The following is a 16,241-nucleotide window of genomic DNA, read 5'->3' as shown; positions in this document are numbered from 1 at the left end:
CTGTGCCGGTCATGGACTGTCAAATTCAGCGAGAAGATTATTTCTTTAAAATTATGAAGTATGGAAACTTTTAAGAGACAAGTAAATTACTTTTCTCATGCTTCATTACGAAAGAAAATGGAATTTTGTCATTTTATTTTTGGTCATGTTACCCCTTCTGAGCCCTCTGGATTCTTAGACATTTACATAGCATGGACATGCTTCACTCAGGGCACCTATGTGCTTTATGACGTTTTCACTCCCTATCTTATGTATACATATGATAGGGGTGGAGAAATGGTGCTGGGTCCTCATTTTTTGAACTCTAACGCAAACCAGTACGCAACTGAGGGGGGGGGGGGGGGAGAGAGACACTTCAGAGTTTTTTTTTTTTTTTTTTTCTTCATATGATAGGGCTGTAGTTGATATTTCCCTGTTTCCCTATGTTGGCTCTTTTCACTACAAAATGTTTCGTTCTCTCCATCTAAAACTTGATTCATCTACGTAAATTTTGTCTATCGGTCCACTCCATCAAGAACTTTAATTAAATAATTCCATCCCTTGAATACATTTTCTTTCTCAAGGGGAAAACCTCTTTTTCAAGTTTTCCCTTTGCAGTTCTGTGTTCTTTCAGTAAAGTCATAAAAGACCAGAAACCAATGATCTGTTATGTCATAGAATGTACTACCTTAACTGATCATGATGAACACCATAGTGCAAACAGAAACACTTTTGGCTGATCATGAGGACAGCAGGCTGTCAGCAACTTTGACAACCACTAGACAAAGTGCAAATTAAGGCATTCTGATACACATTTCCTAATTGAAATATTACATGAAGCACAATTCTGTCAACGAAAATGGTTGTAATTAATTTCTAACCAAGATATTCAACATTTTTTTTGTGCTTGAATTTAAACCTCCCGCTCATGAAAATCAAAACTCTATGTCAAATCGCACACTTAATTTTGCTGTAACAGCCTCTGCAGCATGAAGATATGACAACTACAATCTTAGCACTTTGGCTCAGTTGTTGCAGTTTATTCAACACTTGGGATGGAGGGAAAACTGCTTGATTAAGGAGCCCACCATCACCGTTATAGTATGCAATTTGGCTCAAGAAGTGTATTGTTGTCATTGTAAAATAAGTCATGAAACTCATTCTTCTGGAAACTGAAATTTTGTTGCCAGAGATCTACAAATACAGCAAATTCCTATAAATTTATTGTCATGCTCTCATTGTAAATTGTATTAACCCATTGACTTAACATGACGGCTCCCAGCCGTCATCGCAGCGCTGGGCCAGCTCTGAAATGACGGCTCAGAGCCGTCCACTGATTGTTTGCGTTATTTCGGCAATTCTCCGGTAGATTGCGTTCTCATCAATATTTATATGAGTAGTGTGGCCACCCTATGACTTATTGTGTACGGTAATTTCTTGTTTTGTTACGGTATTTTCATATTACTGTGCGTTTGCACATGAAATAACCTCAAAATTTTCTGATTTTCGCTGATTTTGCGATTTTGACAGCTATAAACCACATAAAAAAATCATTGTGTTCAAAGTTTTCACCATTTTTCTCAAACGTTGTATTGTGAATGTTTATTTTGTCAATTTTCACCCTTTGAGAAATAATTTCTGGATTATTTTGAAGTGTTCAAAGTTGCTGATTTTCGCCAAATTAAATCGTAATTCCTGGCCCGGCAGGGTCAAATTAAATCATAAGTCAATGGGTTAACCTGGAGTCCAAACCAGTTATAAAATTCTGAATAAGTACCGCTTATGCTAGTTTTACTTGCTCAGAGTAAGTAAAATTAGTATCTTCTGTAGATAAAGGTTTAGCCCCAGCAAGACTACTCTAAACTAATAACAAGTTTGGACCCGACATATTCATTGTTATTAAAGAAAAAATAATCACTCACAACTATTAGGATTCCATTCTTTGTTAAAATGGCTAGACTATTGTCTTCGGACCATGAACAACAGTGCTTGCTGCTTATCTGACTCGTTAAAGCATGGTATTGAATTTCTTTCAGCTTCATTTTGCTTCTGAGTTGTCTGAAACATTAAAAATAATAATGATGTTGAGAGTAAGTTTAAGACTTAACGTGAATTTTGAAATATTTTAGGTTGCGAGAGGTCACAAAAGGGACAGTCAATACCCATTTGACACAATACCAGCTCCTGGTTGACTAAGTATGCGAGCAAGTCAAAGCAACGCGCTTAAAAGAATGCCAAGGGTGGGAGAGAGGAAAGCAGAAAAGAGTGGAGCGGATGGATTAAGGAGAGAAGGGTTCCCCATGAGAAGAGAGAAAATTCAGGCCTTGAGACAGCAAAACCGCCAAAGGCAATATGTAGCCTGGTATATTGTAGAGAAAAAGATTGACACATAGTGTAGTGGTTACATCCGGTCCAACGAGCAAATTCAATTGAGATTTTCAGCTCTTCAGCAATTGAGAGATGCAGGTGAAAATCCTTCATAAGGATGTTGCAGAACAATGGTACAATTTGGACTCATTCGAGAGGCATATAGTGTTTTTGGACTCCCTCATAAAAATTACACATACCTATTTAAATGATAGAACCTGATTTGAGTGCAAGTTGAAGTAAATTTCCAAACACCTTTTTTCCATATAACTGAACCAAAAGATTTACTCTCAGCTGGAGTTCATATGAATGCGCAATTTTTTTATCAGAATTCCACCAGCATCGGAGAGGTAGAACTGGGGAAAGAAAAGAAGAGACATACATCAAATCAACCTGAATGCATCAATCATCAGATGACTCATTAGTTACCACATAAATTTGTGTTGAATGGAGCTGTTTTCTGATGTGACATTAGTCTCTTCTTTTCTTTCCCCAGTTCTATTGATATGAGTTAGGAGTTTTTATGAACTTTTTCTGCTATTCCTTGAGCATGCGAGAAAAGAAGTACCCATTGAGGCTTGTTTTAATGAAAGCCTAAGCAAAGCAAGTGCATTGATCCTGAAAAATATATGACCAGGAGCTGTTCACATAAATTAGACAACATCATGCCATCTAAGCATCTCCAAGACGGTGGCCGCTGAATATCACTTTTGAAAAATTACAAGTAAAGTAAGCCTGCTTATCTGTAAATTGGGTGTATGCGTTAAAGATGGGCGCAGAAAGTCAGGAATAATGCATCGTCAAAGAATTTTATGATGCTTGATAGTCGCCATATTGCAACGATAGACGAGTTCAAGAGTTTCAACAGCCGTTTCCGTAAAGTGCCGCAGCAATTCACTTCGACTGCCATTTTCTGATTCAGAGACTAGTATCGGTTTTAGTATGATTTGAAGCAACCACATAGGTTGTACAGAAACATGGTATAATGCGGAAAAAATGCACCTGGTTTCTCTTGAAGGATATGTTAGTCTCCATGCCAGCGCTGGACTGAATAAGTCTGATGGCGTCTCCATGTATATCAAAAAAGGTATTACATTTGAAGAAATACCTGTTATTACTACTGTTTTCTCCAGTTTACAAATTAAGCTCAAAGCCAAAAATACTGAAATAAGGGTTATGGGGATTTATCGATCTCCCTCCAGACCAACTGGTATTGACTTTTTCCAAGAACTTGGAAATAGCCTAGTCAAGGGTCAAAATGAAATGCTAGTTGTTACGGGCGACTTCAACATCAATCTACTTGCTACAGAAGCCCCTACGATTGAATTACTAGATCTTTTGTCAGGAAAAGGTTTTATTAGTCTGATAAATGAACCCACTAGACCAAACCTCAAAGGTGAGGACACTTGTCTAGACCATATTTACATATCAAAACTATCTAAGGATATTTTAGTCAAGGGCGAAGTGATCAAAAGTAAGGTCGCAGACCATTACCCTGTCCAGCTCTCTATTGGGACAAAAATCAAGTGCACAGCTCCAGGGGTAGATACAAACATTACAGTAATTAATTACCAAGAAGTAGCTAAAAATCTTAGTGGCAAAAACTGGGATAGTTTGTATAAAATTACTGATACAAATGTAGCAATAGAAAACCTCTATAAGTGTCTTGATGAGACTATTAGACTAAATTCATGTATAAGGAAAAAACCAGCTTGTAGAGATAAAATACTGAAGCCTTGGATCACCATAGGTATCGTTCGTAGCATCCAAAGACGTGACAAAATTTTCAAACTTTGGTCAAGCGATAAGAGTAATGAGGAGCTGAGGTACAAATATCTTCTCTATCGTAATGCTATCGTCAAGTTGATCAGAAACAGTAAAAGCAATTATTACCAAAAAGAAATACGGAAAGCTAAAAATGATCCAAGGAAGTATTGGTGTATTATTAACAAATTGAGTGGACGGGAAAAAAGTAGGGATTGCCGAATAGATGTTCCACCCGATGAATTAAATGATTACTTTAGTACAATAGGTGAGAGATTGAGCGATGAGGTCACCAAAGAATATAAAAAATCTAGTCACAAAATTGCACATCAGACTCATAGAGCTCCAAAAATTTCTTTTGAAAACTCCATGTTTATGTATGCCACTAATGAGGATGAAATTAGGGCAATAATTGCCAAACTAAAATCGAACACCAGTTGTGGCTCAGATACAGTATCAGTTACATTACTCAAAACCTGCTCTTTCCAACTGTCAAAACCTCTCACCTATCTATCTAATCTTATGATACAAACTGGAGTATTTCCAGATAAGCTAAAAATTGCTGAGGTAATTCCTATTTACAAAGGTAAAGGAAGTCAAAATGATCCTTCTGGATATAGACCTATATCGTTGTTGTCAAATATAGCCAAAATAATGGAAAATGTTATTAAAATACGGCTAATGGGGTACTTAGGTAAGCAAAAAATTATTCCCAAAAATCAATTCGGTTTCATTCCTAAGAAAAATACCAGTCATGCAGTGGCTCATTTCACGAATAAAGTACTAGATTGCTGGGAAAAACACAAAAAATGTGCTGGCATCTTTTTAGATGTCCAGAAGGCTTTTGACTCTGTGAATCATGCTAAGCTTATAAATAAAATGGAAATGTTTGGAATCAGAGGCCTTGCCTTACAGTTATTTAAGAGTTATTTAAGTAATAGAATGCAGCGGGTCAGAAGCACAAAAATGAGCGGCTTTAGGAAAGTCCTAGCAGGAGTACCTCAAGGTTCCGTCCTGGGTCCCATTCTGTTCATTTTGTACATTGCCGATTTATGTGATCTTTCTTCTCTTGAACGCTACATCTCCTGCTTTGCAGACGATACTGCGATTCTAATCTATGCTGAGAATTGGCAGGAACTAAAGAACAATATTGAAGACTTTTTAAATAATATAATTATCCCCTGGTTTGGGAAAAATGGATTATCTTTAAATGCCAACAAAACTCTTATTGTACCCTTCTCTCTTAAAATAACGAAGGAAATTATTGAAACTTTATCAAAGATAAAACTACACACGCATAGCTGTAAGGCAAACGCTTGTTCCTGCCCCAAAATTAATCTCGCATTGGAAGCCAAGTATCTTGGCATTTTACTAGATTCCTCTCTTTCCTGGAGAGGACATGTTAATATGGTAGTTAGAGAGTTGCGTAAGATTACTTATTCCATAACAGAACTAAAAAATTACCTTAAAATTGATAACCTTCGTCTGGTGTACATTTCTCTTTTTCAATCTGTTCTCTCATATGGACTGAGTGTTTTTGGTGGTGCAGGCTCTACCATTCTGACACCATTGGTTAGAGCTCAGAGGAGAATTATTAAATCCATCCTTAATTTACCCCAGCTTTACCCGTCAAGCGAAATAAATGAGCTCCTAAATGTCCCCACACTCAATCAGCTTTATAAATATGAGCTTCTAAAAATTTTACCAACTTTCATAGACCAACTACTCCACATTTTTTCCCAAAACAATTACCAGACAAGGGCAGCAAAAGTCTCTAAATATACTGTCAAGAAACCTTTTTTTTCACTAGAAGCCTCCAAGCGGGGAGTTTTTGTTAATATATTAGATTTATTTAATGAGTTACCAGAAGAGTATAGATTTTTCTTTTTAAGTGGGGGTTCGATGGGAGACCTCAGCCCCCACTGTCTCACTAATTTGAAAGATTTTGTTTTTAATTTAGGGCTTCTTTAATATCGTAGTTAAATTGTTACTGTAAAATGTTGTTTTTGTACCAAATACGCTAAGGTACCATATGTTTTCCCGCATAGTTTCACCATAGTGACCTATACTTCACCTGTGTATTTTTTCTTTTCTTTATTTTCCCTCTCTCTCTTTCTCTTTTATTTCTTTTGCATCTAGCAGATTCAATCTTATCTTTGTTTTTCTTCCATTATTGTATTAGTACTTTATAGACTGTTTAGTTTACCCACCAGGCAGGGCTACCTTTTGTTAAATATGTTGTCAGTTCCTTTGGTTTATATTTTTCGTATGCAGCCCTCCACACAAGCAGCATTGCTTACTGGAGGGTCTTGCCAGCTTAAGTGTGATTATTTTTGTAATTTTCTTTTTGAAAGCACTATAGACGCTATTTGTGGCAATATCATCATAGGGATTCACCATGATATCAAATTGGATCCAAACAATAACATAGGCATAACCTCATTCAATGCTACCAATGCGAAAAAATCGATAAATATCGCTATTCTGTGACGTGGCACTAATAGCGTCTATAGTACTATACCTAGGCAGCTACGTTTTGATGAATAGCTCGGGATAGCGGTTGTCAGAAATATGAATTTTGCCGCTGTAGTTGATTTTAATTATTTGAGCATCCTGCTGTATGGTGACTGGTACTCCTGAGCTGGGTCCCAGAAATTCCGTCCATTTAGAAGATTTATGATTTCCGCAACCTTGGAGGCATTCCAAAAATGTGATTTGTTCCTGATCTCGGACTTCACAAATTATGATGAACATAAGAGTTGATGAAGTGCAAACTGCAGAGTAATGGCGAGAAACGAGCCTCAGAAAAAAAAAAGCTGCTTACCCAAAATGAAACAGGATCACTGTAAAGTCACTGCAGTATGACCGATGATGCGTTGGATGAGTAATCTACATTGGATGAAGTCTACATGAATAGAACATCAAAGCAGTCAGTACAGGAGACATTCCTGTTTGGAAAACTTGATGTGACTTTCAACTACTGATATTACGAGAGAAGATACTTTTTGAATACCTAGTATACTAGACATACATGCTGTGCAACAACCAGGCAACAAAACTTCACTTTTTTTTACATAAAATAATCGTGAGGAGGAGGAGGGATTTTCTTGGGGAGATAGGAATTGGGGAGACACGACACTTTTTACGGGATGTCAACATCAACAGCAATAAGTAAACCAAAGATTATATTACTACATTAGTGGTGATAAACGGCGTGAGCTCTATAATCTTTGGAATCCCTGGCGCCCATGCTGGCGCTTCTTTTGTTTTGTTTTGCTTCTTTCATCTTTCTCCGCTTCTCGAGCGACTCTCTGCTCCGTTTTGTTGATATCTCCAGGAGGTTTCGTGTTCTCTTTAATTTCTACTTACTCTTCGGGCTTCCTTTGCTTGCGTCTCGAGCTACAGCACCATTTCTCTGTTTTTAATGATCTGTTGATCACGAATTTCCAACCCCTCATCAACCATGGCAGGAACACCCTTCAAATTTTTGAGACTTTTCACCAACTTGAGCCTCACCAAGAATGTTGCTATTACCAGGTACGTTTAGTCCCATCCTTTTCTCAGTAACTTTTTCACCAGTGAATTCTTTGAAGGTAGATTTTAAAGCATAAACTTTGCGAGGGTAGCGAGTTCTGTAAATACTCATTACGTAGTCATAGATGAAACGGAGAAGGTGATCGCAAGTTCAGGATTTGCACCCATCTTTTAGAGGTGCGTTGTCGAGCAATATAAGATCTTTGGGAGCATTTGGTGACAGTATAACCCGATGCTAAATGCTCGGTGCTGGGAGACATTCTTTGAATCCCCTGCAGCCTGATTATTGAAACTATGTCGGCCCGACACAACAAGATAGCTCTATCTCAACCATGCAATATATCGCAATTTGATGTCTTACTAGGCTGCTTGAAACTTTCAATAATCGGCCCGCTGATGACTTTTGTGTTTTTTTAAGAACGCTCCATGTTCTCGAGAGGTCTGTAGGACCATTGAGTTGCATTTAGTCAGCAAAAGAACCAGACAGTGTGAGATAGGTTTACCGTGACATAAAAACCTATCATCAGGCATTCATGAAAAGCCAAGTGGAGCTGGCTTCCTTTTTTCATTGCTACTCATTTGCTTACCTCCTCTACTGCTTCTCTTACCTCTCAATGAATATTTCAAGTCCTGTGGCAAGTTATTGTGATTAAAAATCAAATTTTTATCCTGCCAGATTCACCTATAGGCTTTTGTCGTTATATTTGGAAGGGTGTACAATTTTTTAGACTTTCCTCCAAAATATCAGTAAGTACCCGCATCTCAACCATGTATTTTCTGAGTCATTAATCTTTTACTTAGTATTTCCAAAGACCAGTTTTCTTTGGTGAGTCCAAACATTTACAACTAGACACCTCATAACTGTTTCAAATAATTTTTTTTCTTCTTCTTGAAAAGTGACTTGAAACATTGTTCTCCTGCTCAACATCCTCCTTTTGGTCTGGAGGGAAGGGATCCTTGTTTAAACCCTCCCTCCCACTGCCACATACCCTCTGTTTGGGCATCAATCATAGTTCAGCGAAGGGTGCTCGAAGTGTAAATAAAGCCCTGATTTTCATTAGTTACAAACTCTTATTAGTTACCCTCTTACCCTGATTTCATCTTTACCTCATTTTGAAATTTTTTCTCCTATTTTCAGAAACCCTCCAGTAGTTCCAGCAATCCAACAACTTGTTGGGTGTTTGGATTTTAAACCATTAGCGACAATCTCAATTCCAGGAAAACCCAAGAAACCAAAGACTGCCTTCATTGAATTCTACGTTTCTAGGCTGCCATTGCTCACAAAACAAAATCCTGGAAAGTCTGCGAAGGGTGGGTAGTGAATTTTGTTCTAGATAGTATCTTATCTTTCACTTAATTCCTCATGCAGTTGGGGATTTTATTACACAATAGGGAACTCAGATAAGAGATGATATAATACTTAACATTACTGATAGTGAGGGAGCTATACATGTGATGAGAGGAGAAATGAGTGGATAGCAGGATAAAGTGATGCCTGTTTGTTTGACCCATCTAATTATTCAACGTACAGTGTTTGATGGTTAAAAAAATTTTTCACCCCTCAAAATTTTCACAAAAATGTTCACCAAAATTTTCTACTCCTTAGATATGAATGCACCATTTTAAGGTTGAAGCTCCTTTGGTCCATAGACGCCATGTAGACTGCGCATTAGGATCTTTTGGAAAGATGATAGGTAGGCAGCCTGGATTGCAAGTAGTAACGGAAAATTTGAAGAATCAGAGGCACCGTTGGGCAAAACAGACGCACAGCTGCACTCTTACAATGAGTTGCACTTACTGCTACATGTATATCAGGCTATATCAACTTATGTGAAGGCGCGTCTTTACCCCCTTAGCTATCTTGCCTCTACTGCCTAAAATCAGGCCTAGTACGCTCTACATTGTGTTATAAGTCTATTCTTTGGTCAAGGGAGATAAAACGGACTTATAAATCAGACCTGGCTAATGTGCTGACTTATGGGTGATCACATAAGTTATTAGGAAAGAGAATAGACTGATCCTGACTTCAGAAAAGTAATAATGTTTAGAGATTTTCTTGGTTTCATTTCACAGATCATATCTTAAGCTATAGATTAAGTCAAAGATTATCTAAGCCTTCCTCTCTGTTGATGAGCTGCTGGAGGGTCTAAATAGTGTCTCCTCAGGGTCTAAATAACTGTCTGCTAGCCTCCTATCTTTTACTGTCTGTTATTATCTAAAGTTCTTCCCACAGTGTTTTCACCTTTTCAATTTTCTGTTTTTTTTTCCTGTACTGACTTCAAGCACCATAGCCCCCCAAGGCTCAACACTTTTCCAATATTTTAAAAAATGGATGATCTTGGTTTGCACCTAAGGCTTAGGTTGCTAAAACTAAAATCATCTCTAAAGCATTATTATCAAGCAAGTTTTAAACTTGTTATCTCTTATAGCAATGACCTTTAAAAAGCAAGTTTTAAAAACTCTTAAGAAAATCGCCGAAATGTTCGTTTTAGGAAACCCTTTTTGACTATTTCTTAAAGTAAAATTTAACCCTTTGTGAAATGTACGAGAAAAAGTCTTTGGAAAAGTGACCCTTTTTTTAGAACTTTTTTTTTTTTTTCAAACATTTTTAGTGTTGAAAAACCACACTTTGCAATGTAAAAGTTTTCTTCACACTGTTTCACTTTAATTTCACTTGAATTTTACTTTAAAAAATGCCTTTAAAGAGTTCCTTTAACAAACATTTTGATGTTTTTTTTAAGATTTTTCTTTTTAAATTGACATATTCTTTTAAAGTTCATTTCCACAGTCATTACTACTAGTTAGGGATGTTTTAAATGTGTAAATTTTTAAATAATAATGAGGAGCAAGTTTAAAAACGGCATCATTAAATTATTTCTTCTGGAACAAACTGTGTATCCTACATGACAATGGTATTACTTAGTGATGGAATGAGGTTAAAATATATTTCCAAATTTTTTCAGACCTTGTAAAATTAGCAAGTATACAGTGGAAAGTGTGCGATCCTGCAGAGAAATCCAAATTAGTGGAGGATGCCAAAAAGCAGTATGCAGAATACTTGGTTGCCAAAGAGTCTTTTGAAACTTCAATTTCTCCAGAAATGAAAGAGAAGATGATCTCCTTTAAAGAAAAACGAAAAGAGCGCAGAAGGAAGTTGGTGAGCCGCACTAATGGATCAGTATTCTTTAATTCCCCCCTATCTGTTAATTTTTATGAAAAGAGTCTCCATAAAAAGCTAGCAGCCTAGCCAGTGAATAGGCTGCTTTTAACCTTTTTTACCTTTTTAATGTCCCAGCAATCCTTTTTTATTTTATACAGAATCAATGAATTTTTGAGGAAAATTAATTGAAAATGCCGTACGTTTCAACCTAAAATTAACTCTAGCAAGTCCAGAATGGATCAATAGACAAGGTACAAATTGAAGCATTTGGATGTATGTTTTCTCTTCCAGATTTCAAGCAGAATTCAATTCGCGTCATGAAAATTACCAACATTAACTCCTTATCAAGATATTTGACGTTTTTTGTCGCGTAAATTCAAACCATCCGCTCATGGAAAAACAACAGTCTACATAAGTCTAATTGCACTTTAAAATGGTTTTGGGAGGCTTCTTGGTTAAGCAGTGATATTTCTTTGTCTCGTGTTGTTTTAAATGTACAAGACTCAATATGAAGCGCAGAGATTGAGGTTGCCATATTTTCACACCGCAGAGACTGTTACTGTAACGTTTAGTGTGCAAATAAACACAATTAAATATCAGTTTTTTTTATAAGATGGAGTTTTTATTTATTGGATTGCTTTACCATCTTGGTTAGAAGTTTTTTTCAATAATAGTGTACAAATATTGTTCTACATGAAATTTTGATGATGAAACATACATCATAATGCTTAGATTGGCACCCTGTCTAGTGGTACATCAGCCCATCCTGGTCAAAAATTCGATTCCCCATAGAGGAGGGTGTGGGTTGTATTTCAAATCAGCTCTACATCAGCATTCAAATTTCTAAGTTTTTTACGATGAAAGACTGTTTCATTTCTAAAATGTTTTCACAATCTTACTTCTTTTTTCTGTTATTTTTTTTTTTCAGGCTGCCAAAAAATTAGGCAAACCTGTAAAACCATTGACAGTGTGGTCTTCGTTTGTGGCCTCTAAAGGGGGTGATAGAGGAAATAAATCCTTTTCAGTAAGTATCTTTACTGCATTTAAGCGCTTAAAACCCTCTTTTCATATTCTCCCCAAGTTTGTTCTGCAGGGTATTGTATTTACTTTCTAATTTTCTGTTTCTCATTGCAGTTCATATTAGAACTCATAATTTTGCTCTGCTTAGAGACGATCACTTACATTTGCATTTTCCTACTTTTAGCAAGTTTGCCCCTTAGCTTTCGATATTTAGTTTTCCAGGATTTTCTGTTTGTTTTGGTTAATCTCATCAACACTGCGGTTGCAGAGATAAAAGCTGCATAACAGTCAGGGGGCTAACCTAACCAGAGGGGGGTGTATTGGTAATACTTACAACTTATTTGACCCAACTTTGATTTTTTATTAAACGTATTTGCCAATCTGTAGATCGATGGGCCAAGGACTATAACATTCCTGGCCTTTTGTGAAAATACCTTAACATTTAAAATTGAAAATTTTAAAACTATGTAGTGAACAATCCACTAACTATGTTGTAACATACTGCACAATTTTTCTATCACTTTATCGGCTCTATGAACACTTTTTCTATACCAATTAAAATTTAGCGTGAAGGTAATTTCAAATTTTAATTGAAATTACCTTCACGCCAAATACTCATCTTTTCCATACTAGTTCAGTCACCTGAAGATGTGCGGCCTGCCCGAAATGGCCATTGTGCGTAAAGAATAATAAAAAAGTAAGTCATCTAAGTGTAATCGGTTTTTGAAAAAAATTTAATTTGCATAGGAAAAAGAATCCATAAACTGTACTTAGGACTCGAGGATTAGTGCGAACAATCTTACCATAAGCAATGCTGATTAAAAATTGGCACAAAGCATTTAAGTGGCCTATGAGTAGGATATAGCACCAACGGAAAGTTTATGTATCAAACATCGATGGTTAAGAAACACTACTGTCTAACTGACAATATGTTAGCGAAAAGGAGTCCGTAACTTTGCTGCGTTTTACATTATAAAATATACAAGCTGACATTCTTAGCAATTCTGCATTAGAGAGCTGTATTGTATAAAATAAAAGAAAGAATGCAAACCTAGCATCTAAATTACAAAAATGGCAAAGTTTTTTCTTCATCTTGTTAAATGGCCATTTTTCTGTTAGGTCGTATTGTTCCTTAGCCATCAACATGTAAAAGTGAAAATGTATTTATGTCAAAAATAATGTTTTTTACTTTTATTTTTTCTTTTCAGGACTTTATTAAACAGGTATCAGAACAATGGTACCAGGTGGATCTAAAAACAAAGCAAAAGTTAAGTGAAGCATACCAACAAAAATTGGCCGTGTACAAGGTAGAATTGGACAAGTGGGAAGATGAGATGATACGCACTGGACATCCAGAGCTTATTAGACCTGGAAGACAAATCCGATCAAGAACTAAACTTGGAAAGTACATAAAGCAAAAATCTAGTAAAAAAGATACGTCTGATGAGTGATGTTCTCAGGAAGTAGGTATGTTGAATCGACAATATCACATTTAAACTCCATTAATATCTAGATTATAGGCAAACTGAATTTAAGTATTTACCACCAGTACAAATGGTATAGGGTACAAAATAAATTGTTCGTGTAAAGTGAAGCTTTATCAAAACAAAAATGGAGTGACTGGAGGCTGCATTGTGAAGGGTATATTGATGGCCAAAGTGCAAAACCAAGTATCCGTATGACAGTATTTCGAAATTTCTGCTCCTATTTAATTTTTTTCAGAAAAAACGAGGAATTTGTACAGAATATTCTGCTGACGGAGAAAAAAATCAGAGAAGTCTTCAAGAAATTATATTGACTAGTTTTCTGAAGTATAAGCTGCGTTGTCAAAGTAAACTGTTTGGGACCTTTGGGCAACGGAATTACCTGATTCCAAACGCTCGGCGTTGATCGACTCTGTTTGGATTGCCCGATGTCCTGGACTCTCTACCAAACGGAAGTCAACAAGTCATCGGTCTCAGGAGGTAGTTGAGAGTGTTGAGCTAACCTCTAAATGTAATTGTGCACTCAAAATACAACAGTTTTTAGTCAACAGAGACAACCGACAACGCGTTTCCCAATGGGTGAGTCAATGGTCACGTGAAATCCGCTAGCGTTTAGCACCCAACGCAAATTGAAAGTTTACTTCGACAACGCACCTATAAATGAAATACGACAGGAAGTCTGTAATGTCGCAAAGAGGGATACGTCATTTTGCACTTAGGCCACGGATATAAGAATTGTGGTAAACATTGCCCCTAGAGGAATCAAGACGCATGAAATTGGATTTACCAATTACTTCTTAAAACTGGAAGAAATGAGGAGAGGGAACCTGACTCTCGATGATTCAAAATTTGAACAAATATGAAATTTGATTGAATCATTGATGACATGAACTAACAAAAATTTGAATTAAAAAGAATCATTTGAAAGAGTGTTGAATGAAGAAAGGAGTTAGCCCATGGATTTGAAGTATAATGATTTTATTTTTGTAAACTTTCTAACTACTCGAATATTACAATGAAATTTGGAAAAATGAAAGGAGTTTGTAATTAAATTTGTTTTTAAAAACTTAATAATCAACCAAGCCAGCTATTGAAGATGCTTATGGTCCCTCACAATGTCTATACCTATCAGGCCTCAGAAAAACGCAAAGCTAAAATAATTACTCTCATCAAAAAAAAAAAAAAAAAAAAAATATTTTGAAATTTTTTTCAAAGAAGGAGGCTTATGTAAAATCAGGCTTGACATTTCCCCCTCCCCATAAAACCTCGCAAGGCAAGCTCAGACCCCCTCCTGTCTTTTGAGTAGCTTTCATAAGTTCCTGTATTAATGTTAACTGACAACAGCGTTCTGATAAAACATAAGTTCTCATAATAAACAGTGTTCAGTCTGGTAAATATTGGGCATCTCTTTATTTCTTGTTTTAGAATTTTTTTTTTTTGAAAAGGAGGATGAAAAAACCTAGGTCTTCTAGGGTGCACCTATTTCCGTTACCTCTACCGACCTTAAGACGCTACTGAAAACTAGAACCGAGGCATGCTTACAATTAGTGTGGTGCAATCTGCGAGCGACTACAAAAACGATTTTATATTATGCTCATGGTAGACTTTTTCCTTGAATATTGCACAACATATTGGAAATGGCCCCACTCACGACCCCCAATTTTTATTTTTCATTAGGATTAGAGACTTCAGAATGGTCGCGTGCAATGATTGCTCTGTTTCCATGTTCCAATTGAGGCACTGGATGTCAAAAAGGCACTTCTCGATTGCAGAGTTTCAGAATCTCTGTCGCTAATTAATCCCTTGGAGAAGAATTTAATGGGTGATTTTGCCAGAATTCTTTCCATAGAAAATTGTAGAATCATAAGGAATATTCAGTGATATTTTTAGTGAAATGGATACATTCACTTTCATTACAATGAATGAAATGGTACAGGAGACTCTGAAACACTGCAACCGAGAAGTGCCCTTTTCGCATCCAGTGCCTCAATTTATACTTACTAGGCAGGAGATTTTTAAGAAACAAAGAACCCCGCACCATCCTAATGGGAAATCCCCCCCCCCCCCCCAGTAAAACCTGATGAAACTTTGATATGTTGCTCAGCTAGTCATTCTGATCAAAGGCTCTCAAGGGCCAAAAGAAATCCCACATGCAGTTTTCGAGACATTCGCCGTTTTATGTGCGTAAATCGAGGTTTTGCCGGCCGGACCATTGTGCGGCGCTGTTCGCGCCCTTCTTTTCCAGTCCACTCCGGCCGCTCTCCGCTTCCTTGCCATCCCATACTGTAGGCTCGGACTCCGACGTTCACGAGGCTTTATAAGACCACCCGGGATGGTGCGGGGTTCTTTCATGTCAAAGGCAGAAACTGAGCTCCTATTTATTTTTTGTCTAAAAAAAATAAAAAAATAATATTCTCTGGAAAATGTTATTAGTTATCTAAACATTGATTTTAACCTCCAATCAATTTTCATTTTAAAGCAGTCCATGTTTTGTTGTGTGTTGCAGGTTCAGTGAAGGCATGTTTGTTTGAGAAAAATTGTTTATTTTTCTATCATGTAGATATTACTACCATTAATACCTCTCAGAATTCTCCTTAAGTTGAAGTAAATAACCTCATGTGACTGTCGGTCCAGGATGCCTCTCATAAATTCGTACGTAAGTGTACCTGAATTGATTTCCTTTAACTTCCACTCAAGACCAAAGACTTCAACCTACTATCAGTTGGCTTTTGTTTGCTGTGAATTCTTGGTGGAATTAAAGTGGTCAACCATTTATTGAAGTCATGAATAAACTTAAATTTTAGTCATTGTTTCTGATCTCCTCTTCATTGATACTCACTCTCTACATCTTGGGGCTCAATCATCATTTGTTGAAAATTCATTTGGACAGACTTCCATCTTCTTTTGTCACATCTAATCATTCACATTCAGTA

General features: G+C 36.7%; 3 protein-coding genes across 4 annotated transcripts in view; 2 read left to right on the top strand and 1 right to left on the bottom strand.

The window, feature by feature from the left end:
• The window catches only part of LOC109032192 (T-cell immunomodulatory protein), a 58,768-nt gene extending 51,517 nt beyond the window's left edge, over positions 1–7,251 (bottom strand). The window contains exons 1-2 of one of the 2 annotated variants that reach the window (XM_019044189.2): positions 6,935–7,251; positions 1,902–2,037 (exon numbers count right to left, since the gene is read on the bottom strand). In XM_019044189.2, coding sequence (XP_018899734.2) covers positions 1,902–2,021 — 120 coding nt within the window. In that variant the 5' untranslated portion in view covers positions 2,022–2,037; positions 6,935–7,251. The remainder of the gene's footprint in view (positions 1–1,901; positions 2,038–6,934) is intronic. The other variant, XM_019044190.2, reaches the window with a different exon arrangement.
• On the top strand, positions 3,343–5,674 carry LOC140226082 (uncharacterized). Its single transcript, XM_072306550.1, has 2 exons — positions 3,343–4,677; positions 5,660–5,674. The coding sequence occupies exons 1-2, from the start codon at positions 3,343–3,345 to the stop codon at positions 5,672–5,674; spliced, it is 1,350 nt and encodes a 449-aa protein (XP_072162651.1).
• A 146-nt stretch (positions 7,252–7,397) lies between the features above and the next one.
• TFAM (mitochondrial transcription factor A) lies at positions 7,398–16,120 on the top strand. The gene is made up of 6 exons (XM_019044191.2): positions 7,398–7,647; positions 8,783–8,955; positions 10,608–10,801; positions 11,733–11,828; positions 13,033–13,291; positions 15,815–16,120. Exons 1-5 carry the CDS (start codon positions 7,574–7,576, stop codon positions 13,273–13,275), a joined length of 780 nt encoding a protein of 259 aa, XP_018899736.2. The 5' UTR covers positions 7,398–7,573; the 3' UTR covers positions 13,276–13,291; positions 15,815–16,120.
• The last annotated feature ends 121 nt before the right edge of the window (positions 16,121–16,241 follow it).

This window comes from Bemisia tabaci, chromosome 1, assembly GCF_918797505.1.
Source record: "Bemisia tabaci chromosome 1, PGI_BMITA_v3".
Lineage (NCBI taxonomy): Eukaryota > Metazoa > Arthropoda > Insecta > Hemiptera > Aleyrodidae > Bemisia > Bemisia tabaci.
This window is presented reverse-complemented; position numbering and strand designations above follow the sequence as displayed.

Coding starts and splice junctions, on each gene's coding strand:
- LOC140226082 (XM_072306550.1), top strand. CDS start 3,343: ATGCACCTGGTTTCTCTTGAAGGATATGTTAGTCTCCATGCCAGCGCT.
- TFAM (XM_019044191.2), top strand. CDS start 7,574: ATGGCAGGAACACCCTTCAAATTTTTGAGACTTTTCACCAACTTGAGC. Junction 10,802..11,732: donor AAGAGCGCAGAAGGAAGTTG/GTGAGCCGCACT, acceptor TTTTTTTTTCAG/GCTGCCAAAAAATTAGGCAA. Junction 11,829..13,032: donor GAGGAAATAAATCCTTTTCA/GTAAGTATCTTT, acceptor TTTTCTTTTCAG/GACTTTATTAAACAGGTATC.